Source organism: Crocodylus siamensis, chromosome 5 (assembly GCF_052110815.1).
Source record: "Crocodylus siamensis isolate JL-2025a chromosome 5, ASM5211081v1, whole genome shotgun sequence".
NCBI classification, from domain to species: Eukaryota; Metazoa; Chordata; order Crocodylia; family Crocodylidae; genus Crocodylus; species Crocodylus siamensis.
The window spans coordinates 75,257,130-75,283,088 of record NC_143399.1 but is presented as its reverse complement, the minus strand read 5'-3'; the positions used below and the strand labels follow the sequence as shown (position 1 = coordinate 75,283,088).

Here is a 25,959-nt window from a genome sequence, read left to right as displayed (position 1 = left end):
CTCAATTGATCTTGCAAAGTGTGAGCAGAATGACCAGTCTGACTGGTGCAACCCTATTCTGTTAACTAAAGCAGTATTTGGCTAAGCTAACCTAGACAGGCTTCATTTAGGTGCTTGGAGCAGATTATATAGTTAGGGGTGAGGTGGGGAATTGTGTTACCTTTCTGAGGAAAAAAATGTATAAAATAGTTATAAAATACAGAAATGGTACAAGAAAAATATCTCCTTCAGTGTCTGCATTTCCTTTTGTTTTGCAGAATATTGCAACATTTCAACACTACTGCAGAAGATTACACTGTCATTTTCACATCTGGAAGCACAGCTGCACTTAAGCTGGTAGCTGAAACATTCCCTTGGATACCTGAAGGCACAAAGGAACCAAGCAGTCGGTTTTGTTACCTAACTGACAGTCATACTTCTGTGGTGGGCATGAGGGGGATAACTGCTGTAATGAATGTGTTATCTGTTCCCGTGCAACCAAAGGACATGTTGTTATTAGAGAAAAACAAGGAACCAGCCAAAGAACAAAACTGCACCACACCACATCTTTTCTGTTATCCCGCTCAGAGCAATTTTTCAGGTACCAAGTATCCTCTGTCATGGATTCGGAAGATTCAAGCCAGCGAGCTCTGCCCTGTCAGAATACCTGGGAAGTGGTTTGTTCTACTGGATGCAGCTGCTTTTGTCAGCACCTCTCCGTTAGACTTAACAGTTCACACAGCAGACTTTGTTGCCATTTCATTCTATAAAATTTTTGGCTTCCCCACTGGCTTAGGAGCACTTCTGGTAAACAACGAAATTGCACCTTTTCTTAGGAAGATCTACTTTGGAGGAGGAACTGCAGCTGCCTACCTTGCTGGAGAGGATTTCTACTCCCCAGGACAATCGATAGCAGAAAGGTAATGCATTGTTTAACAAAACGGATTCATGCTGATACCTATTTGCATTAAACAAACTTACTCCTTGTGCAGTATTTATTAGACTCTGAAATAAATCCATGTTTACTTATGCAGTTAGAAATGTATTCCCTCTCTAGTTCTGTCTTAGCATTCCTTTATCTTATTAAAAACCACCATCAAAATGACACCATTGGCCCTGGCTGCTAAAAGCACAAAATACTTTCTGATGACCTGGAAGCCAATCAGTGACTGAATTGAATTTTATATTTGAAGAACCTCACTGTGAGAGTGATTTGTTTCTTGAAATTCCACGTTCTGAGCAACTAAGACACAGTAGGACATGTTGAAAACTGGAAGTTAAAAGTCAATAGGTCCTACAGATCAGATGGCTCAGCATTGGTGTTAATCAGAGGTTAATCAAAGTTAAAATCTGTGATTAAAATAAAATATACAGGACAAATTATCAACACTGTTGGGTTTCTAGGAGCGGGAGAAAAAGCTGTGCTGGTCAGAAAAAAAGTGGAGTATAATCAAGGTGTATCCCTCTGTTAAGCAGCCAAGGGTGGGTTTGTTAGGAAAGACGGGGCCATGGCTAGGCATCCTGTCCCCTAAAACAGGCCCTCTGGAAACTGGAATGAACAGATCACCAATACTTGTTCTCATTGCACATCTTCTCTGGTGCTAAAACTACCCTTATAAATGCATTTATATGAATGGTTTCTTTTTTCAAATTCATCACATGCAGCACAAAAGGCAGGCTTTTATTACCCTTTAATATTAAACTATAGTACTTTATGGGGAAAAAATAATATGTAAAACCAATTATACCCTTCATTCATATATAAAAGTGACCAGAATAATTGATAAAACTCTTGGAGAACAGATTGTATTCTACCTGGTACTGGTCTAAGTCGTCTTAAGTGCCTGGGTATAATTCTGTTCTTGTCTCTAACCCAGCCCAGACTTCTGGTTTTAAGCTCAGCCAATGAGGGTTAGAAATATGATAGAGATAGATTTGAAAGTGTGCTAATGAGTATAATAAAAGGGAACTGACAGGATAGGTTTCCAGGAAACCCCCAGAACCATCTATCTAAAGCTAAGTACAAAACCACTCAGATTTCAGCTTTGCATATTTTGCCTACACCGTTGAATTCTCAAAGTAATTAGGAATTGGTTCTTATCTGTGCTGTAATTTGATGTTGATTTGTGTAGGTTCTATATTGTAGAAGATAAAATATGTATTGGGAACTGAATTTGGATCAATTTTCTTTTCTCGTTGTTTAGAAAAATGAATCTGGGCTTAAATGGAGTATTTTTTCATGGCATCTTTTTCAAGAGTTTTCAGGAGATGGGCTTATTAGACTTTTGTTTGAGATGGTCAGACTGGAGGCTACAGGCTATTATGGAGCTAGACTGTTCTCAGTGGTGACATGACAGAAAAAGAAGCAGTGGTCACAAGTTGAAGCAGGGGAAGTTTAGGTTGGATATTAGGAAAAACTTTCTCAGTGGTGAAGCACTGGAATGGGTTACCTAGAGAGCATGGTGGAATCTCCATCCTTTTAAGTTTTTAAGGCCTAACTTGGCAAAACCACTGGAATGATCTAGTTGGGAATAGTCCTGCTTTGAGCAGGCAGTTGGACTAGATGACCTGAGGTCCCTTCCAATGTTAATTTCCTATTATTCTGTGATATGATTCTATGTCCCAAGAGGAAGCTATTTTAAAAATTTATTTTCATTAGAAATTGAGCACATTCACTAGTTCCAATCTGATTCTGCAGCTGAGGTAGACCTAGGTTATCTCATTTATGAGGATGGGGCCTAAGTTGCCCAAAAGCTATACCTTGATGCATAATAAGGTACCCAGTCATTTCACATACCTAAGTATAAAAGTCTAAATGTAAGATTTTAGTTCTCCTGTTAAAACACCAGTATTTGAATATTAGCATCTAAACTTTCTTGGTTATTTTGAAATCCTGATATTTTAATGTCATTTATATGGAAAGTGCAGATAGTGATGTCCAATCAAATTATGTAAGTCCAAAGTTTTGACAGCCATGAATATTTCAGATTTGGTAATGTCAGGAATTCTGTCGCCAAGTTGCTGGAAACTTGGGCTACTTAGAAAATCTCAGGCAGAAACTCACAGCTATTTTATTAGAAGCTAGTATGTTTTTCTAAAGAAGGTTATAATTTATTTATTTTTTAGTATCATCTTTAGTCATAAGTGTAACCCCCTGGGTTGCAAGGGGTTAAGCATTTTTTACAGATAAAACGCTTGGCATTGCAGCTCTGATGTTTAAAATGCACTTCATTGCCAAGGCTAATATGCTAGTCACATTTCTGGGCCCATGTTTCCAACTCTGTGCAGGTGACTGAAACTGAAATCATCTGGGCTAGGGACAAACAGTACACAAACTGATCAGAAACTGGTTTAAACCTGTAATGGAATATAAGTTCAGTGCACAAAAAACAATATGAAAATGGCTGAAACTGGTTTAAGATAAACCTGGTTGAATGTAGTATCATACTTAACTGATTTCAGTCAAACTGCTTTATTCAATGTCTTTCCCAGACCCCTTCCTGGTTTAAGTTAAACCTGAGTCCCCCAGCATCCAAGATGCTTTGCAGCTGTGGCTGGGCTGGAATGTGTTGTCTGCTCCAGAGAGCAGAGCTGGTCACTAAGAGGTGCGTGTGTGTGTGTGTCCAATTTCATTGGGACAGGCAGACAGCACAGGTGTCCACTTAGAGTTTTTTTGCAGCTAATCAACTGATCAGCTCCATGCCTTCCTTGGAAAAATCTTTTTAAGAAGAGCTTAAACTAAGGAGAGAGGTTTTAGTTTTGTCAATGGGCTGATAACAGAATGTTTATCAGCCCCATGATAAACACTGGAGAGGAAGCCAGCAGAGGGCTGATAACACAGCTTTATCAGCCCTCTGCTGGCTCCCTTGTCTGTCAGGTTTGCAGACAGTATGAAGAAGCAGGGAGAGGGAGATTTGTATCGTCAACAGATGCATGCACTGTACCCCTCCCCCATGCCTCAGAGTGCTAGCTGGGGACCAGGGTCTGGCAACACTCCTGCCCCTTGAGCAACAAGGAGGCAAAAGCCTAAGATGGTGCAGGCAGGGTTGAAGTTTACACCCCTCCCTAATCAGTGTCTTGCTGGGGCCTGGCCATACGCCCGCAGCTCAGCATTATGGAAGGGAAGGGAGGGCTACTCTAGCGCCTCCTGGCTTCTAGCCTGAGCCATTGCAGGGATATACAGGCATTTTCCCAGTCCAGAGAAAATGTCTGTGCAGTTGTTAACCGGTTCAACCTAGACAGGTTAGACTAATCCGCAAAGATTGAATCAGTTCAGGCTCAGGCTTTTTGAATGTCTGTCCCTAGCCTTGTTCTCTTAGAAATATTAACGCTTGCCAAGTTTTCTCTTTTCCAGGTTATAATATTGGATATATATCTACAGAACTCTTGTCGCATTTTCTCATTTGGTCTTTCTGCATGATGTTTAAGGGCTTGTTACTTAAAATGGTAAAAGTTCTTTTTGCAAGTGAAAGTTTGTCAATAGATGTGAACATAATGAAACATAATCAGATGTATATGATATTTCACAAGGATACTCAAACTCTGAAAAAAAATGCCATTGTTAAGGTTTTAGAGCCATATTTTTTTAATCCACTTGGGAGGAGGCATTCCCTGTCCTCACTTAATTAAAACACAGTTTTAATACAAGATTCTTTCAAGTCAGGGTGAGATTTGAGTGAGGGTTTATAAAATGTGATTTTGCTTGCCATTCCTTTCTGAAGAATGCCCAGATTGATACTTTCTGACTGCAGCTTTTCATGTTGTAATTCACATGTTGGGAATACCAGTGTTAAGGTATAAATTACATCTGCTTAGACTCCTTTAAATTGCTTGCACTCACTCAAATTCAGTTCTCAATTTTTCTCATTATATGGTAGATGCCTCTCTTGCAGTCCCTAACTTTTAAAAAAACATTTATTGGATTGTCATCCATGCATCAAACAGTTTAACAGATGGTTATTATTATCATTCACAAATCTAACCTTATTTTCTGTCTTTTTTTTCTGCATAGCATGGGATAATAACATAATATGATTATGTATAGCAAGTATTCAGTGATAAAATATTCATGGTCTGCTTTATTTTTTCTTTTGTGTTATAGATTGCTATTCAGGTACTGATTGTTCTGAAATCCATTACTAAGGCAATAGTAGTTGTTGTTATACCTGTAAATTAGATAGCTGTGTCTCAATCAGCCAGTCTGAAGTATCCATCCTGTTTGTTTTAGAAGTATGTTTTATGTCTGAGAAGCATTTCAAAAACAGCTTGGAAATATACAGTTTCCCCTGAGTTTATATAGAGCTAGATGCATCAGCTCACGAGAGAGGAAATTCTGATCTCTGTGCCTGGTGTGAGTATTTTGGCTGGGCCTTAGGAAGATATGTAGGAATCAAATAATTGGCCCCTGGGAATGGAATAGCAGTAGAACCATTTTGCAGAGGGTACTCTGGTTAACTGACTGGAGCAAAGAGCTTGGCTAGCTCCAGGTCTGTTGCCTGCCCTTATTAAAGTGGAGGGAAAAAAGAGTCAGACAGTCATAGACACATTAGTGCAGTCCTAACCCAACTCAAAACACATTCTCTGTAATATAAAGAGATCAGAGAGAAAGGCACATCACTTAGACATCTAAAGCAATTTATGCCCTTCCCACTACTTTCACAATCAGGGGATTCCCCACACCCACTTTTTTAAGGGCAATCTATCTTCAATTTCTTTAATAGGAAATAAATGGTAGATGTGTCACTGGTGAAGTCTGTTAATTTATTAAATAACCTTTTGTGTTAAAGCATGTTGTTACTTTACTGAAAAGGATTTGGAGGATTCCAGTGGATCATAATCTAAATATTGGTCAACTATGCAATACAGGTGCACCAGTTTCTGATCACTTAAATCAGTTTGTGTGTAATATCTGTCCTTAGCCTGCATATCTACAGGGGCTTCATACCTGATGAAGGATGCTTGAAGCCCAGAACCTTTTGTTCTGTGTCTCCTGACTATACAAGGGACTCCAGCTAAAATACATTGTTTTCCCTTATAACTCTTGCTTCTTGTAAGGAACTGGACAAGAAGAAAATGGCCTAAACTGCAATGAAATAAAGTTTAGGTTGAATATTAGGAAGAAATTCTGTACTAAGAGTATGGTTAAGCACTGGCATAGATCACTTAGGGTAGGGGCAGAAGTTGCTCAGAAACTGGTTTAAACCTGTAACAGAACAGAAATTCAGTTCACATAAACCAGTTTTAAAATGGTTGAAACCAATTTAAGATAAACTTGTTTGAACATAGTATCAGACTTAACTGATTTGGCTGAAACCAGTTTATGAAATTTCTGTCCCAGAACTCTTCCTGGTTCAAGTTAAATCACAGTACCCCAGCATCCCAGCATGGTGCTGTGCTGTCTGCTCAAGCAGAGAAAGGTTGTTTGTGGGCAGGGGGGAGAGACGGGGACTGTGCCCCACCCCCCGAGGGAAACCCCATCTGTGGTCTGGGGCCAGGGAAGGGGGGTTAAACCCCCATTCCCCTGAATACAGAGCTGCCTTGCCCTGTTAAACTTACTGCTGGCTACAACTGTGGACAACAAATCCCAGAGGCACCTGGAATTAGGAAGATGAAGTGATGAACAACCCTGCAGAGTCCCCCTGTTGTGATTCTGGACTGCAAATCCCAGAGAACTTGGGGGGGGGGCAGCAGGAAGAGGAAGCAAACATGCAGCCCTGTGCTGGCTATGTGCCAAAAAGTTATGCTTTAGTGCCCTCAGCTTCTGGCCTGAGCCACTGCAGGCATGTGGCAGTAAAAAGTAAATGTCTGTTTGCTTGATAGTCAGTTTAATCTCTGCAGTTTAAACTAACCTGTAAAGACTGAATCAATTCAGCCTTGGACTTTTTGACTCTCTGTACTTAGCCTTAGAGAGGTGGTGGAATCTCTGTCATTGAACCTTTTTAAGTGCAGGTCAAAGAAACATTTGTCTGGAATAGTTTAGACAGGTATGTTCCTGCCTTGTGGAGGTGTTTCGACAACAAACTCCTGTGGTCCCATCCAGCCATACATTTATATAATTTTATATTGTTATGGCAATCTGTGGGCAAGGCCAGAGCCCCCAAGGGGACACTTGCCGGCCTGTACACAAATGCCAGGAGCTTGGGAAATAAGCAGGAGGAGCTCGTCCTCCTGCTCAATGCAAATAATTATGATGTCATAGGAATAACGGAGACCTGGTGGGACTCCACCCATGACTGGACCACGGGTATAGATGGCTATACCCTGTACAGGAGGGATTGTGTAGATAAAAGGGGCAGGGGTGTAGCTCTCTATGTTAAGGAAAGCTATCCATCCCTGCAAGCTGATGTTGGTTACCAGGGTGGATGAGTGGAGACCCTCTGGGTTAAAATCCATGGGGAACACCGCACAGAGGATACAACGGTGAGAGTCTACTACAGACCTCCCACCCAAAGTCCTAAGCTTGACCAGGAGTTCACCCGGGAACTGGCTGAGGCCACATGCTCTAGGACCATGGTCGTCATGGGTGACTTCAATTACCCAGGCATCTCGTGGGAGGATTGTGAGAACTTACTCAATTATGCTGAAAGGAAACTTTCTGTATTAGAATGGGATGTTGACAGGTGGAGTCCCATCCATGGTGTGTGGAACTAACACATTCAGTGAGGTGTATAAGCATTAGGCCTGTGCAAAGCGGCTAGTATTTGCTTTGGATTCGGATTCGGCTGATTTGGTAGTAATTGATACCAGAGGGTAGTAATTCATGGCAGTCACTCATCATGGTGTCCTGTGACCAGTGGGGTCCCCCAAGGCTCTGTCCTTGGACCCATATTGTTCAACATCTTCATTAATGATGTGGACATTGGAGTCTGCAGCAGACTGGCCAAGTTCACCAGTGACACCAAACTTTGGGGCAAAGCATCCATGCCAGAAAATAGGCGGGTGATCCAGGCTGACCTGGACAAGCTCAGCAAATGGGCAGACGAGAACCTGATGGTGTTTAACACCGAAAAATGCAAGGTTCTCCACCTTGGGAAGAAAAACCTGCAGCATTCTTATAGGCTCAGCAGTACTACGGTGGCTAGCACTACAGAAGAAAGAGACTTGGGGGTCATCATTGACCACAAGATGAACATGAGCCTGCAATGCGATGCTGCGGCTAGTAAAGTGACCAAAACGCTGGCTTGCATCCATCGATGCTTCTCAAGCAAATCCCAGGATGTCATTCTTCCCTTGTACTCGGCCTTGGTGAGGCCACAGCTGGAGTACTGCATCCAGTTTTGGTCTCCACAATTCAAAAAGGATGTGGAGAAGCTTGAGAGAGTCCAGAGGAGAGCCACACACATGATCAGAGGTCAGGAAAACAGACCTTATGACGACAGGCTGAGAGCCATGGGGCTCTTTTGCCTGGAAAAGCACAGGCTCAGGGGTGATCTGATGGCCACCTATAAGTTTATCGGGGTGACCACCAGTATCTGGGGGAACGTTTGTTCACCAGAGCGCCCCAAGGGATAACGAGGTCGAATGGTCATAAACTACTACAAAACCATTTCAGGCTGGACATAAGGAAGAATTTCTTTACTGTCTGAGCCCCCAAGGCCTGGAAGAGCCTGCCATCGGAGGTGGTTCAAGCACCTACATTGGACACCTTCAAGAGCAAATTGGATGCTTATCTTGCTGGGATCCTATGTCCCCAGCTGACTTCCTGCCCTTTGGGCGGGGGGCTGGACTCAATGATCTTCCAAGGTCCCTTCCATCCCTAATGTCTATGAAATCTATGAAATTTAAAGTACCTCTTAAAGGCCTATTGCTATGTAAGTTTTCAAATTCAAAAATATCCTTAACAAAATGTATAATCATTTCTCTCTCTCTCTCCTCTAATCCTATAAAAAACGTAAATTAAATGACTTGGCTAGCTAGAGTAAGCTAGCACACCTTGGGCTCTGGGTCACCAGTACAAGGGTGCCTAGTTAGAAGTGATCAATCATTTAAAGAGCTTTGTAAAATGACCTGTCTCTCTCTATCCAGTTTCTAGTACACGAGTATCCAGACTACAAAGCCACCAATGCTGCTGACAAATCCTCCCTAGAAATGTCAGGACTGAGGTATTTGATTAAACCAGTGTAGAAAGCCTGCACTGCTGCTGGTCTTATTCAAAAGGTAAATCAAGCACTTTTATTTCCATCTATATTGGCCTGTCAGCTTCCACAGCCACCACATTTGCTTTAAAACAAAAGGTACAAAAATGAACCCCCTGCTTTTTTTTTTGCTTTCTGAGTTAATAGAACGGGGTTTAGGTGACCCATTACTCCTTGCCTTCTCTGCACAAAATATTGACCTTGTGCCATTTATTCTGTCATTCTGAGAGACTTGATTGTAACAACTGATATTTTGTAAAATTTTCCTGTCTGATGTCACCATAGCTAGTACTCAAACGGAAAAAAAGTAAAAACATGCATCTGACATTGTCACAGATAGGTTGCCATCCATGTCAGCAGGTATTCCAAGTCTTTTTTTTCAGTAAAGTTGCTGTACTGCTTGAAAACTTGAAACCCATGATAATTAGAATAAAACTCCAATACAATTCACAGAAATCTTATAAATATGAATAAATAAATCTCCAAGGATACAGTTTTGTCTTTGTTCACCACAGGCTTAAGCTAAATTGCTTTGCCTAGGATAATCTGCAAACTACAATCTGGAACAAATTTCTGGAGTGCCTAGATCAGTGATTTTCAGCCAAGGTGATGCCAGATCCTTTGAAGGGTGTTGTGAGGTGTAAGAAGATATGGGAAGTCTAAGGAGATAGGGAAATAATTGCAGGCTCAGGCTTGTCCCTCCCTGGTCAATCCCCTACTTCCACAGCACAGCCTATCTGCAAGGAGGTAAACCTTTTAATATATAAATTACTTTGTAAAATTGGGTACCACTCAATTCACAAAAGTTGTGAAGAGGTGCCTCAGGTCCAATGCGAGGTGCCTTGAGTCAGAAGAGGGGTGCTCCAAGTATAAAAAAGTTGAGAACCACTGGTCTACATTAATGCTTACAAAATATATTAACTGGATCATTTGGCAGTCTAGTTAAAACAGGAGGGAAACTCTAGAATATATTTTGTGTAAAGGAATTAAAGTATAAGTATACAATATAGAGAAATAATCAAATAAAAAGCTTACTATTTGACTCCCTGTGGATTTCTTTGAGTATGGTTTTTAAATTTTCAATTAAAATTGCTGTAAGTTTTCAGGATTGTATTTCAGAATTATATAAAGCAGATTTGTTATTGAAATATTTCTTGGAATACTGAATGTATTCCTGGTATGACCTGAAGGAAGAAAATGTGCAGAACCAGGTCTGTAGCCCATGTTTTAGTTCCTTGAGGGTCCACAGAGCATTGAAATTGGTTTATGTGCACTGAACTTCTGTTGTATTACAGATTTGAAAGGGATTCTGATCACTTACACCAGTTTATATGTAATTTCTGTCCCTAGCCTTAGGAAGACCATGGCCTCATGTGGGCCACGGTGGGTTTAAGACCTGTGTTTACTTCCTTTCTCTGTCTGAAGAGATTCAAACCCATCTTTTTGGACACTGCACCAGGCAAAAGGGCTGAAAGCACCATTTCAGTATTTTTTTTTCCAGTAACTGTTTATATATTCTTGCATTTAATATTGACTAGGGCAAGGTCTGGAACCCAAGTTTCCCCCTCCCATGCAAATTCTCTATCCCAGGCTTTTTCCCACTTGCTGCTTCTGGTGATGAGGTTAGCGAGGTTCGGTGCTTGTTTGAAGGCTAGGATCAGTGGCTCTGGGAAGACTTTTTTAAGAATAGGTTCTCTTTCTAGTATGGGTTGCAATTGTTTGAGGATTTTCCATACAGGTTCAAGGGAGGGATGATATGTCATAACCAGCAGTGTGCGATTTGAGGGGGGTTTTCTTCTGTACTGCAGCAGTTCTTCATGTGATATCTGGGTGGCTCTTTCACATGATACCAACAAGGACACTCCTCCAGAGAGAGAAATCTCACATTTGAAAGAGCCACCTGGATAAGTGTTACAAACCACTTCCCAGAGACGAGTCTATGAACTCCACTTCATCAACCTGCTGGATACTAAAAATTATGCGCTAAATATAGACATTGGATTTATGACACATTATAACCTGCCTGACAACTGACTCCCCAGGTATCTCTCCACTTTCATCCCCCTTCTCTCTCTTCCCCCCACCCCCGCCCTCCCAGCCAGGCTCTCGCCCATTGACTCGTCAATCTGTATCTTCACTGACTGCCTATCTTGTATGCAGAAATTCCACTCTCACCAATGCTTGATTTTTCCCTTTGATTAAATTCAGCAAACAAAGTTTTTCCAGAGCAAAGATTAGTGCTTGCAGTCACAATAGCAAGTTGTCATGACACACTTTTCACCCAGGGAAGTTCCTGTACTCAAATTAGAAACTAATCTGTGCCCTAAATCTTCTGGAGAAGCTCTGTAAACTTTTAACATAAGCTGTAGAGATTTATTGCATTTGTTTTGCAGTGACAAATTTATTGCACTGTGTTTTGTACTGCACTTTATAGGTTTCCCATTGGTGACTGATTATACTGCTTGATAAATGAAGGAAAACATTGTTAAGTTGTTAAGTGTAGCCATAAAATTGTTCTCTCTACGTACCACTTCTATTTATCCTGGTATTGTAAATATATGTACAAGAGTGGGGCTGGCTCTTGATCCAAACAGTATTTAAAATACATAGGAATCCTGTTCGAATATTGTTAAGAAACTGATTTACATTACAGACCCAAAAGGGAAACCTCTGTGTGCTGTTTTTACCTTGGGCTATTCTTCAGGAAGAGTAGCAACAGCTACACTATACAATAGCTACACTATATAATTAGTATAGTAGTCTTCTCTTGACCACCAAAATCTTAGGCACAAAAACATGAATTAAGATGGACAAAATGAAAAACTAACTAGTACCAGTGGTTTAATTTAGACTCTTAACATTATTTTAACATAGTTTTTGTGTGTTATCTATTCCTTTGGTGAATGTTTTAGACACTTTGACAAAGTTACTGAAATAATTACAAGTTGATGATTGACATTTTATTGGTTCCCTTCCCATTTCAATCTTGGTGTGTAAAACTGCCTGAGGTGTATCAAAATATGGAAAGCCTTAGCAGGGTGAGAAGGTACCTGTGGACATGATCCTGTGTGAGAAGCTGTGTGTAGTTGTGCCACCCCAGGGGCAGCTCAAGAGAGAAATTGGCTGTCTTGAATCACTCACTTCTTTATTCCCCCATTCCTGTCCAGTCCCTGTGGAAGTAATTATTTGTATCCCTTAGCAGTATCAGCTTATTTCCTCAACCTTCCCTTTACTTATACCAGTGATTCTCAACCAGGTTTCTGGGATGCTGCCAGATCCTTTGAAGTGTGCTGAGAAGTGTGAGGAGATGATCAGATAAATTAGGAAGATAAGCACAGTTTCAGGCTTGCACATGCCTGGATGATTCCCTAACCCCAGTGTCCAGCCTCTCTGCAAAAAGATAATCACTATAACGTATAAAATAATTTTTAAAATTGGATGTCAATCAGTTGACAAAAGGTATGGAGAAGTGCCTCAAATCCAGTTGCCAGTGCCTTGAATCCAAAAAGGTGGAGAACCACTGCCCTATACCATGCCTTTTGCTGGTTTAGATGTCTTTTTAGGCATATGTGGAAAGTGAACACTTAGGCTAGGGACAGAAATTATATATAAACCAGTATAAGTGATCAGAAACCAGTTCAAATCTGTAACACAACAGAATTTCAGTGGATAAACCACTTTCAAAATGGCCAAAAGCAGTTTAAGATAAACCTGGATAAATGTAGTATCAGACTTACCTGATTTATCTTAAATTGGTTTATTGAACTTCTGTCCCAGTTCTCCTCAAGAGTCAATTTAACTTACTGTCCCAAAGCATCCAAGGATGCTTTGTACCTCCCTTGCAAACCCCCGCTCACAGGGTAGGTGGGCTAGCCTTGGCCCAAGCTGTCTGCTCCAACTGAGCAGGGAAGTATGCTTTAGGCACCCCCCACCCCCCAGCTTCTGGCATGGGTCACTGCAGACATGTGATTGTACTGGGCGCTGCACTTCAAAAGGGATGTGGCCAGCCTGGGGAGGGTTCAGAGGAGGGCCACCTGCTTGGTGAGAGGGCAACAGAACAGGCCCTATGAGGACAGACTGAGGGGCCTGAACCTGTTCAGCCTCAGCAAAAGGAGGCTGAGGGGGACCTGGTGGCTGCCTACAAACTCATCAGGGGAGATTAACAGCAAATAGGTAGAGCCCTTTTCTCCCCAGCATCACCTGGGGTAACGAGAAACAATGGTAATAAGCAGATGGAGAATCAGTTTAGGTTACAGATCAAAAGGCAATATTTTACAGTTAGGGTGGCCAAAATCTGGAACCAACTTCCCAGGGAAGTGGTCCTCGCCCCTACCTTGGGCAAATTCAGGAGGAGGTTGGATGATCACCTGTCTGGGGTCTTGTGAACCCAGCATTCATTCCTGCCTGTGGCAGGGGGTCAGGCTAGATGATCTGTTCAGGTCCCTCCTGATGCTAGCTACAGTGAAACTATGACTGCCATTCCAGAATCAAAAGTGAATGTCTGTTCAGTCTATGCAGCTTAGACTACCCTGAGAAGATTGAATCAATTCAGCCTTGGGCTTTTTGGCTGTCTGTACTTAGTTTTATTGGTGGGAAGGTAGTAGCATAGCAGCTCCTGCTGTGTTTCCTTACCTGTACCAAGAATGTTGACATGAGGACCAGAAGACAGAAACCCTAATATCTCGTGTTCTGGTATCTAGTCCTAATATCTAATATAAATGAATATGGATGTTTTCTTATGTAGTATAGAGTGCTGATGTTGTGAGGAAATGAGTATTCCTGAGAAAATAAGAAAGCACCTCTGCATATAACAGGGGTGGGCATATTATGGCCTGCGGGCCAGATCCTATGGAGCCAGACCAGCTCCCCCATCTCCCTGCTGGTGCAGCCCAGCCCAGCTCCACAGACCCCTGCCAGTCTGCGCCCCATTCTGGGCCCCACTGGTGCTGGCCCTGGGACATTGGTTCCAAGACATTGGAACATTGGTTCCAAGATAGCGACCAGGGGTCAGGACACCTGTAAAGGGGCAGAGCTACCCATGAGGCCCTCGACAGCTTGCCACAACTTGGTAAGTAGCCCTCTGCCTGAAATAATTGCCCGCCCCTGGCATATAGCAAGTATTGCATTCATGAAGTATCCCTGAGCTGATGTTAATCATTTGTCTGTCTGTTTTGCTGCCTACTCCTTTACTTTACTTGTTTGTATTATCTGGATTATTAGAAGACAGATGATGGTAAAATGGGACCTCATAGAGTCCTACTGGTATATTCTTTCCTGAATTATACCTCATGCCACTCTAATGATTACAATTGCATGGGTATAAGTCAGGGCAGAATCTAGTGGATTGAGTCTTGGAGAAGGTGCCTGTGAAGAACACCTTTCATGTTGTTAACCATTTCAGGGCTGATCCAAAACCTATCAAAGCTGAATGGGGCATGTCTACATGTTCATTAATGCGCTTTTGCTAATGTGCATTAAATTTAGCACCTCTGGGCACTTTACATGTGCTGCAGTGGTAAGGGGGAGGTGGCACTTTAATTAGAGCAGCTCCGTCTCATGTATCAGTGTCCCCGCACTTAAAAATGGCAGTTGGAGGTGCTTGAATTAAAACTTGTTTGATTAGCTTCAGTTCAAGTGTCCCCACCACTATTTGTAAGTGCAGGGACACTGACACATGAGACGCAGGAGACCACTGGAGCGTGGTAGTTGCCATGCTCCAGCAGACTCGATTAACTGAATCTGCTCTGATGTGCTGCAATTACAATGCTTCAGAGCAGTCTCTGTGCTCATGTGTTGGTGCCCTCTGTTGTTAGATACTAGAAAAAGGTGAATTAGCCTATTTTAACATGCATTAGTGAAAGCTAATGGGGTTTTTAGTCACACTTTAATGAAGATTAAAATAGGCTAATGTGCCTTAAAGTTCACTTGTAGACGTGCCCAAAGGCTCAATGAACTTATTTGGCGCTAGATCAACTTCTGTTCTTAAAACTGCTTTTAGGAGTCAATTTCATATTTGTATCACATCCAGAGACAGATAGGTCTAGAAAAAAATCATAATAGAAACATTTTAGATGAAATAAAATCCAAATTAAAGGGAGACAGCAATTTACAATATTTTCAAAAAATTGTGCACTAAAATAATTAAACCTTGGACAAGAGTCTTTAAGACTAAGAAGTGCTTGGAAAAGCATCCTTTCATGGTTATTTCTTTATTGCTGCACATTATATTTACATATTATAGTTAGCTGCAGTCAACTAGATTTCAAAAAGCCTAGCAGTATTTGGCTCCCCAAGTGGAACAAAGGAATTAGAGAGAGAGACAGAGGAGGGACTCCAAATGTTTAAAATATATCATTCAGAATAGCACTTAGAGGTTACAAATCCAAGTATAAATTTTTTAAATCTTCTTATTGATTGAGTGTGTCTTGCATATGTACTTTTCGGATCTTGGGAAAGAAATGCTTAGGAGCGTCTCAAGGAAAAATTCCTAATTTTAAGGCAAAGGGAAACCCTTTTGCTATTAATGAAAAAATACTTTGAATCATTCCATGATTTTTTAATTGAAAAAAAATGTTTGTTGTAATAAATTACTAAAATTTGGTGACATGCCTAGCCATCATGGTACATTGTGTTCACATTTAAGTAAAACATTTCTGAGGGATTCAACATAATTAGAATTAATTTCTTCACATCCAGGCATTTGTATTGTTATATAAAATCTGTTCTGGCTTAATAACTATGGCAAGAGATTGGAATAGCTTCACTTTTGATGCAATTTATAATACTAATAAAAAAAAAGTTTCAGGTTTATAGCAGAGAAAGCACTTATGCTGAACAGATTGTATCTCCTGCGTCACACTTCACAGCAGACATATTGCATTTCTGTTTTAGGAACCAATCTAAACTTGCAGTGTTTCTGTTAAACATCATGTATAAAATTAAGTTAAAACTAAATTAACCTGCCTAGATTTTGTTATAACATCTGATAAGACTAAGAGGTATTAAGAACCTGATTCTCTTATCACTCCCTTTGACATAAAATGGTAATAAATGTATTGGTGTCATTGGCGTTACAGCAGTATAAAACAAGTGCAAGTGACAGAAGACTGAAGCCTCATCTTTCAGCTTTGCATTAATACATGCAGCTAAGCCTGCTGCTTTAGCCAAAACAGCTTATTACATTCATGCATACTTGAATGTATTTGGCCTGATGGGGTTTCAAAACCTGAACTATTCAAAAACACATTTGGTGCTGTAGTAACAGTAAATTTAGGTTTTATTCAGCATGTATCCCTTTTCCCCTTACTGGGTGCATCTGTACAAGATGCTTACTAAAGTTGCCAAAATTAGCTCCACAGTAAAGTATCACCAGTCTACACATGCAGAACTATTAGACTGAAGTAAGCTAATTAACTTCACTGTAGGTTACTATTTCCAGATACAAGTAGAATACTATGGTGCAATTATTTACTCTGCTGCAACGTATGTGTAGATGCTAATGGGGCTGGCGTGTGCCTGCCAGCTAGCCCTCGCACCGAAATGCCTTCATGCCCCAGCCAGCCCCTCTGCAGCACACTGACTTGGGCCAGAGCAGCCCTGGGCTGGCAGGCTGATCCACAGTGTGCCCTGCCAGCTGGGGTTCTACCACCCCAGCTCAAAGTGCTCTGGTTTTGGGTGCATGATAAGATGTGGCGCCTAGGAGCATGAATGACACATGCTTCCGGAGGCTGGGGGGGCACGGCAACTGGCTGCAGGTGGTGGGGACATGGCGCTGGTGGGGGTGTGGTGGTGGCAAGCGGGGAAGCTCCAACAGGTGGTCACAGTGGTGTCAGCGGCAGTGTGGGGGAGGGTGGCGAGCACTGACCGGTGGTCGGCTACCACCCACAGATGCTGCCAGCGGCGTCAGTGGTGGCCAGCGGAAATCAACAACTGCCTGAAGATGCCACTGGCAGTGTTGGTGGGAAGGAGAAGAGTGGCAACTGGTGACTGCCCACAGGCACCGCCGGCAGCATCGGCAGTGCTTCTTTCAGGGGGTGCACTGCCAATTTCAGGGGGTGCATGTGCACCCACATCCACTCCCTACACATTGCCAGTGCCCGGGAGCAATAAACTCTGGTGTGATCTGCACTGGAGTTTATTCTGTTGCATTGATATTCTTGTTTAGACACACCACTGTGTCTTACTGTGTTTAATTTCAACAGAACAAGTCCTTTTCAGAAAGCAAATAAAAATCTGAAAGCATCAGTAGCATCAGAAACATTTTCAGTCCTAACTTCCAAATTGAAAATGAAACCTGGAGTTAAAAAACAACCCTCTAGAAAAGATTGAACTGTGTTTTGAATTAAACAAGCTGTATATATACAGATATATTTTTTTCTGTTCTGAAGTTCACAAACTTTCTTCTTGGAACTCTGCCATAACGTGTAGACACTATTTTATCTTCATCCAGTATTGCTGGTATAGTGAAAGGAACAACATTTTTCTCATGTGGCTTAAATCACATCTCAGTATGACAGAAATATTACTCTTTTAAAAGAAGCTTTTACATGTGAAATGTTTATGACCAGAGAATATTCCCCTAAAAGGCATCACCTTTATTTCACCGAGCACATAATTTGCACTGCAGCTCTTGCTACAGTGAGATGTTTAGCATAATGCTTAAGATGGTCTGTACATTGCATATGGACTTGTGTCTATGAAAGTTAATGAAGAGGCTGACTATTATTTCTGAATCTCTCTGTAAATTCTGAATACTCTGTGCATATGTAAGGATATGCAACATGTTTAGTTGGGCTCCTTTTTTTCCCCTGAATTCATTCTTAGACTTAGGCTGGATGCAGCTCCTGATAGAGTCCTTGTTTCATAAAGATAATAATTTTAAGTACACAGCTGAGTTTCATTGTATTGCTAGAGGTATGTACTTACCATAAAAGATGGTTCTGTCTTTTGTAGATTTGCTTTATACATCTAGGAACAGATGCTACCTCAAAAGTTTTATTATTGTATATTAATCTTGCATAATATGTTCTTTATGAAGATCAAATTCTACAGCATCTGGTTGGGTAATATTATAGGAGTTTTGCTTAAGAACTTTAGCCTTTGCCTGATTTCATTAATTACATGTGGAGTATATAGAAAAGAAAATTTGCTTCTGGAGTTTTTTAATGCAGAAGTTGAAAATATTGTTTAATAGTAAATAACTGGCTTATTCTAAAGTACCAGAGCTCTCATAAATACTATCATCTTTCAATTTGTTGTTTATGTTTTTATTTGTTATGTAATCCAGGTGGTATACAGTTGGTACCCACTCTTTCATGAAGGGATGTTTTTGAAGTGGGTGCGTGTGTGCCATGAGAGCATAACATTTGACATAAGCCATTTCACTGTCCTCCTCTACAAAGCAGAGCAGAGACTGTGATCACTTGGTAAGAGTTAAACTATTTATAGAATTTTATTCACAGGACTCATAGAACTTATTAAGGATATACACCAATATATCCTAGAACTATATTATATTACTAGAATATTATCCTAGAACAGATTTATATTATTAAGGCAGGTAAAGCTTGTTACTCATGTACACAGGCAGGAACAAGTGTATATAACAAACAGAGGTGCTTTATCGAAGTAAGCCTGGTTCTCAGTGGTCTTCTTATTGGGATATAGCCCCTCACTCCCAAGCCTCACAGGCCACAGGTGAGGGAACAAGTAACAGTGGCACCCGGTTAAACAGTGGTTCGCTAAATAGCACTCGACACTAAATAAACAATGGTTAGAACATACATGAATACAGTTATAGCAACACAAACCCACACATGGGCATAGCGACCCCTTGAATCCAAAATGATAATCACAAGACTCTGCACAGCATTTTAGCAGCTAAACAATGAATTGACAGAACAAGGCAATGCATAATCATAATACAATATTGAATGAAATAACTTCACAGTACAAGATGCAACTTACGGCTAACCCTAAACATAGACTTAGGGACCCAGGACAACCTTAAACTTTTACATAAAACTTAGCAGTTACATCTAAAATCAAACACTGGCATAGTAATCCTCCCCCCCCTCCCCACCATGGAGGAGTAATACCTGGGCGGGGGGGAACAGGTGATGCCTAAGGAAGAATGCTAATTGCTTCTAGTCCCCTTGACTGGCTGGACTCTGAGGACAGAAAAACCTCCCCTGAACACCAGAGCCCCACTCCTCCCCTGTGGAGACCTTTACATCTTCCCCTGTGGCGACCCTGGTCCTTTCCCCAGGCACTAATGGCTCCTGGGCCTTCCAGTGGAATTTGGCTCATCTCTCTCTCTCCATCTCTCTGGGTGGGCTGGTCAGAACTCCCACCTTGCCGGGGACCTGTGGCTTCACCCATCTGCCATTCTCAGTGGAAAGGTCCGAGCTGCTTCATGCAGCTACTGGGGCCTACCAGCCTCTGCCTCCTGTAGAGATGTGGGGCCTGTGCTGCCTCATCATGCTTCTGTAGGGTTTTCTCCAAGCCCCATGCACTGCTCTGTACACCAGCAGGGAGAGTGGGAACCTCGGCCCCTTGCGGGATTGGGGACCTGTGCTGCCTCATGCAGATGTGGAGTGCTTTCATCTCAGCCTTGGCTTCATGCACTGCGGGACCCCTGCCTCTCACAGAATCGGGGACCCGGGCTGCCTCATGCAGTCCCAGAATCCCATCAGCTCTCCACCCCTGTGCATCAGTCCATGCACCAAGGGCTCCTGCTTCGTGTAGGGTTGGGGACCCGTGCTACCTTGTGTAGCTGCCACAGTCCCAGCTGCTTCTAGACTTTCTCCAGCCCTGTACACTGGTCCCTCTGCACCAAGGGCTCCTGCCTTGTGCACGGTTGGGGACCTATGCTGCCTTGTGCAGCAGCAGCAGTGGTCCCTTCAGCTCTCTACCAGCCCCATGCACTGCTCTGTGCACCGAAGGAGCTGGATCTTGCCTTGTGCAGGGTTGGGGACCCGCACTGTCTAGTGCAGCTTCAGCAATCCCTTCAGCTCACCATGCCCCGTGCACCACTCTGTACTGGAGGGACTGGGCTCCTTCTTCATGCAGGTTTACGGACCTGCACTACCTCATGAAGCCACCAAAGTCCCGTCTGCCCTTCAGACCCTCCGTGCACCAACCCATGCACCGTCGCTGCACTCTTCTCATGGCAGCTGGGATGCAGCAGCCCACTTGCCAGACGCATCTTCAGAGCACTTCTGGGGCAACAGCTCTGTCCGTGCTGGTCAGCTCTACTAGCTCTTCTGCAGCCCTTGTCTTCATCATCCCTTGCCAAAGCCACCCATGTACTTGGCACACAGGCTTTTGTTCCCTCTGTAGGTTCTGCCCCAGATTGGGGACTGACCAATGGAAAAGCCTAAGGGGGCTTAGTTCTCTCACAGGTCCTCCTTTTTAGCTCACCCCTAGGTCAGGGCAGGGCAGGCCTCTTCCTCCCTCTTCTGATTAGTGGAGAAGTGGAATGCCCCCACCAATCAGCCTGAGCCATCTGACTCAAGGCAGCAAGCCAGGCTGCCGTGGCAAGCCTGCCGTATCTCATAACAGAGGAGTATCAAAATGTCATTACATATAGGTCTAAAATCTTAATTTCCAAGGACGTCACTAGTTGAAAAGTGGTTAAAAGTTTTTGGTTGAACTGTTTTTTCTGTGACTAGATGCTGTGGTTCTGAAACTGAAATATGCCATGGAACTGCATTAATCTTAAGTGGTAACAATGTGACTTGAAAGATTTGAATAGCTATAGAATATTTATTTCTGACTTACTGGGATTTCTACTTAATTTTGGTACTTTTCTGTTTATGTGAAAGATTTAATATCTGTATATCTAATATTAAATGTTTGACATTATCATGTTTAAACATTATCAATGATAATTTTTATGCAGTCACTTTGATGTCCCCAAAATTTAAAAAAACAACAACAAAAAAACTCCATTCGACAGTAAATTTAAGGTTCCTATTCCAACTTGTTACAAGAGAAATAATTGAAATGTAGTGTTTGGTTACAGGACAAAAATCCTATTTTCTGACCAGCTCTAAGCATTTCTCACTTGAATTCCATGCAGATTTATTGACTCACCAGTGTTGAGTGCTGCTGAAAATTATTTATTTTAGAAGTGATTTTGAAACTGAGGCTACAGTCAGACCTGTTTGTAGTAAAGTAAATTTCACATCAGGGCTGCCCAGCTAGAAGCCTGTGGATCTCATGTGGCCTGTGAGGTTAAATTGCAGCTCCCAGGCTCCTGTTTGGCTGTTGCTCCCCACATCGTTCCAGCTGTAACAGGAACCAGAGTCTCCGAGCTCCTCTTCCTTCTCTGGCTTTTGCTGCCTGCCTGTGCCCCAAGGGTTTGAGGGATGGAGGACATCTTTGTGCTTCTTCAGAAAAGTAGCAGGCATGACTTTGAACATGTGGAATTAAATTATGGTAATTTGACAGAAGCAAGTAATAAAATTTACTTTGGGTGGAATTATCTAAAGATCAGCTAAATATTTCAGGAGCACAATTCCCATTGATTTTTCTTTCACATGCAAATGCATATCCACACATGCCAGCAAAGAATGAGTGTTGTCCTTTTCTGCAGTGAAATGATGAATTTACAAAATTTATCTCTGCAATGATAAACTTTAAGAAGGTGTTTGTTTTTACAAATAAGAAGGTATGCCATAACAGGTGTTCTCTATTAACAAGTAGTACAGTAACAAAATCTACGTCTTTATATGTGTAGGTATAAAGTGCAGTACCTAATCTTACTGGGAAAAACATAGTCATTTTGCTAACTTTTACCTTCAAAATATATTCAGTCTGTGCAGTGTTTTTAAATTTTCAGAATGTAATAAAGACCATATTACTTCTACAGTAACTGTATATTTAATAGGTCTTAAACTCTTCATATATTTAAGAATTACTTTTGTTGCTAAGCAGCAATTTACAAAGGACAATAACATTAATTAAGAAAACACAATGAATATATTTTAAAACATATATATATATGTAATATTGGAATCATATAGGATATTGAAATATATATGGGATATTGGGAAATGTGGAATAGTGGAATATATGGAATTAAAACTTAATCGAATATATTTTAAAACTTAAGTGTCTTAAGCTTAAGAAAACAACGACAGTCACGGTCCATGTGAAGTCTTTGTAATCATATATACATTAGATACATTCATGATGCTTTCTGTGAAAACTGACCTGTAGTAGCATTGCATGCTGTTGGCATGTTTATTGAACCCTAAATAAAGTTAGTACATGTTTCTTAAGAGATGGTTACCCTTTCACATGACTGCATGAAAGTTTTCAGCAATTTAAATTATTCGACTAGGTAAGCTTCTTGTACAAGTACATTTAAACTTATGGAAATGGTTTGGCAATTCAGTACTTCTTATGGAAGGCATTTTAAATCTAGATGTGGTACTCGTTCACGTGTGCTGAATTAGACTTTATTTTAATATGTCTTTCCTTCCTGTCTGGAGGCAAACTAGTAATCAGAACCGAGAGTCAAAGATTGAGTGAGATCTTAGTTTACTTAACTTAGTTTACTTAAATTGTAAGTGCTGGAGTGAGTCTGAGAGATCATTTATTAATTAATAAGGTAGGCTTAACATCAAAGGAGACCTCCCTTCATCAGATTAAATGTCAGAAAGAATTTTCAAATTTGTAAAAATTCTTAGCAGGGTGTCTTAATTTTTTAAAAAGCTTTGATAATTTTCTGAGACAGAGTAATAATTTGTTAATTTAGTATTACTGAAACTTTCCTTTTTTGGGTATGAACATAATTTGATTGGGAAAATTCAGTATAACTAAGTGAAGGAGCAACTCAAAATTCACATCTAGTTGAATTTGTGGTGACATACTGAAAGGATGTGGAAAATACTTGACAGACTTTTTCTTGCGGGTTAAGCAATGTTTGTCCTTTTGTAGGAGTACTACAGAAAAGAGTGCAGGGTGTTTTCAAGTGACTTGCACTCACCAGTGATGTTTCCAGCATACTTTGTTAGATATAAATTGAATCCACAAAAGAGGAAAAGCCAACTAGGGGATGTGTTCTTGGCTTGCTGCTCATAAACAGGGAAGCATTGGTGAGGAATGTAGAAATGGATGGCACCTTGGGCAGCAGCAGCCACGAGATGATTGAGTTCAGGATCCTGAGGAAAGGAAAGAGGAAAAGCAACAGAGTAAGGACCCTGGACTTCAGAAAGGTAGACTTTGACTCACTCAGGGAACTGATAGGCAGGATCCCCTGCGAGGCTAGTCTGAGGGTAAAAAAAAATCCAGGAGAGTATTTCAAAGAAACCTTACAGAGAGTAAGAAACAAAGCATCCCAATGCACAGGAAGACCAGCAAGTATGGCAGATCATCTTGGCTTATCAGGGAACTCTTCTGTGAGGAAAAACACAAGAAGAAAGCTTACAACTGGAAATGGACAAAAAACTAGGGAGGAGTATAAAAGTATGGCTTGGGCATGTTGGGATGAAAGTAGGAAGGCTAAAGCACAGCTGCATTTGCACCTAGCAAGGGATGTGAAGGGTATCAAGAAGGGTTTCTGCAAGTATGCCAGCAACAAGAGGAAGATCAGGAAATGTGTGTGTCCCTTACTGAATGGGAGAGGCAATAGTGAGAGATGATGCAAAAAAAGCTGAAGTACTCAATGCCTTTTCCACCTCAGTTTTCACAGGCAAGGTCAGTTCCCAGACTGCTGCACCTGGCAGCACAGTTTGTGGATGACATGAGGAGCCAATAACAACAAAAAAACAGGTTAGAGAGTATTTAGAAAAGCTGGATGTATACAAGTCCATGGGTCCAGACATGATGCACTTGAGGGTTTTGAGGGGGGTGGCTGATGTAATTGCAGAGCCACTGGCTATTATCTTTGAAAACTCAAGGCAATTGGGAGGGGTCCTGAAAGATTGCTTTATGACCTACTCCAGAATCAAGGTTATTCTGGCTGGTTCCCTTTCTTAAAAATGGCATAGTATTTGCCCTTTTCCAGTCAGCTGGGACCTCACCCAACCTCCATAATTTCTCAAAGATAGTTGAGATGGGCTCTGTTATTTCCTCAGCCAATTGCTTGAGTACTCTAGAATGAATCCTGTCCCATTCTGCTGACCTTCAAATATCAGGCTTTTTCTAAATAATACCTAACCTTTTCATACAATACTCTAGGATGCATATCTTCTACTCTGTCCTTGCTGCCAACTGCCCTTGTCATTTCACAGCTGAATGTATTTGTGAAGACCTGAAGAAAGAAAAGACAATGAATGCTTTAGCCTCCTCTGAACCACCTGTTACTAGATTGCCCTCTGCATTCAGCAAAGAACCTAAACTTTCCTTGGTTGTCTTCTTATTTCTGACTTGAAAATCCTTTTTTTTTTTATTGCTTCTGATATATGTGCTACTGGTATCTCAGTTTCTGCATTATGCATAACTGTGTTACAGTTCACTGTTTCTTGCAACTCCAGTGAGTTGTAGGCTGGAATTGTCTTTTCAGGACTTTTCAAAAAGGAGTACTTAGTGTTAAGCCTCAGGGCTGTTGTGTTTAAAACCCTGACAAACGTGTTAAAAGTTTCCATGATTTCCATGAAGTTCCTAGGCTAAAAGAAAAATACAGGATTCTCCACCTTGGGAGGAAAAACCTACAGCATACTTATAGGCTCGGCAGTGCTATGCTGGCTAGCACTACAGAAGAAAGAGACTTGGGGATCATCATCCACCACAAGATAAACATGAGCCTGCAATGAGATGCTGCAGCTAGTAAAGCAACTAAAATGCTGGCTTACATCCATAGTTACTTCTCAAGCAAATCCTGGGATATCATTCTCCTCTTGTACTCGGCCTTGGGAGGAAAAACCTTGGGAGGAAGCCACAGCTGGAGTACTGCGTCCAGTTTTGGACCCCACAAATTCAAAAAGGATGTGGAGAAGTTTGAGAGAGTCCAGAGAAGAGCTACATGAATGATCAGAGGTCAGGAAAACAGACCTTTCGATGACTGGCTGAGATCTTTGAGGCTCTTCAGCCTGGGAAAGCGGAGGCCTGGGGTTATCTGATGGCCACCTATAAGTTTATCAGGAGTGAGGATGGCAGTTTTTCACCTTTTAGACTGGGGGGTTGTTGACTGTAGCCATGTTGGTCTAAGGGCATAAGCAGACAAGGTTTCATAGATTTCATAGACATTAGGGTTGCAAGGAACCTCAGAAAATTATCGAGGCCAGCCCCCTGTCTCAGGGGACAGGAAGTCAGCTGGGATCAAAGGATCCCAGCAAGATAAGCATCCAAATGTCTCTTAAAGGAGTCCAGAGTAGGTGCTTGCATCACTTCTGGAGGCAGTCTGTTCCAGGTCTTGGGGGCTCAGACAGTAAAAAGTTCTTCGTTATGTCCAGCCTGAAATGGTCTTGGAGGAGTTAGTGACCATTTGGTCTTGTCATCCCTTGGGGCACTCTGGTGAACAGGCATTTCTCCAGATCCTGATGTACACCATTTATACACTTATAGGCAGATACCAGGTTCCCCTGAGCCTGTGCTTTTCCAGGCTGAAGAGTCCCATGGTTCTCAACCTCTCATCATAAGGCCTGTTCTCCTGCTCTCTGATCATGTGCATGGCTCTCCTCTGGACTCTCTCAGGCTTCTCGACATCCTTTTTAAACTATGGAGCCCAGAATTGGATGCAGTACCCCAGCTGCGGCCTCACCAAGGTCAAGTACAGTGGGAGGATGACATCCTGGGATTTGCTTGAGAAGCATCTATGCAAGTCAGAGTTTTTTGCTTGCTTTACCAGCTGCAACATCACATTGGTGGCTCATATTCATCTTGTGGTCAGTCATGA

At 41.7% G+C, this 25,959-nt stretch overlaps 1 protein-coding gene across 4 annotated transcripts in view; it reads left to right on the top strand.

Annotated features, from left to right (window-relative positions):
• The window catches only part of MOCOS (molybdenum cofactor sulfurase), a 406,903-nt gene that overhangs the window by 148,456 nt on the left and 232,488 nt on the right, over positions 1-25,959 (top strand). For all 4 annotated transcript variants that reach the window (XM_090049140.1, XM_090049141.1, XM_090049143.1 and 1 more), the window contains one exon: positions 258-899. In XM_090049140.1, the coding sequence (XP_089905266.1) occupies positions 258-899 (642 nt within the window). The remainder of the gene's footprint in view (positions 1-257; positions 900-25,959) is intronic.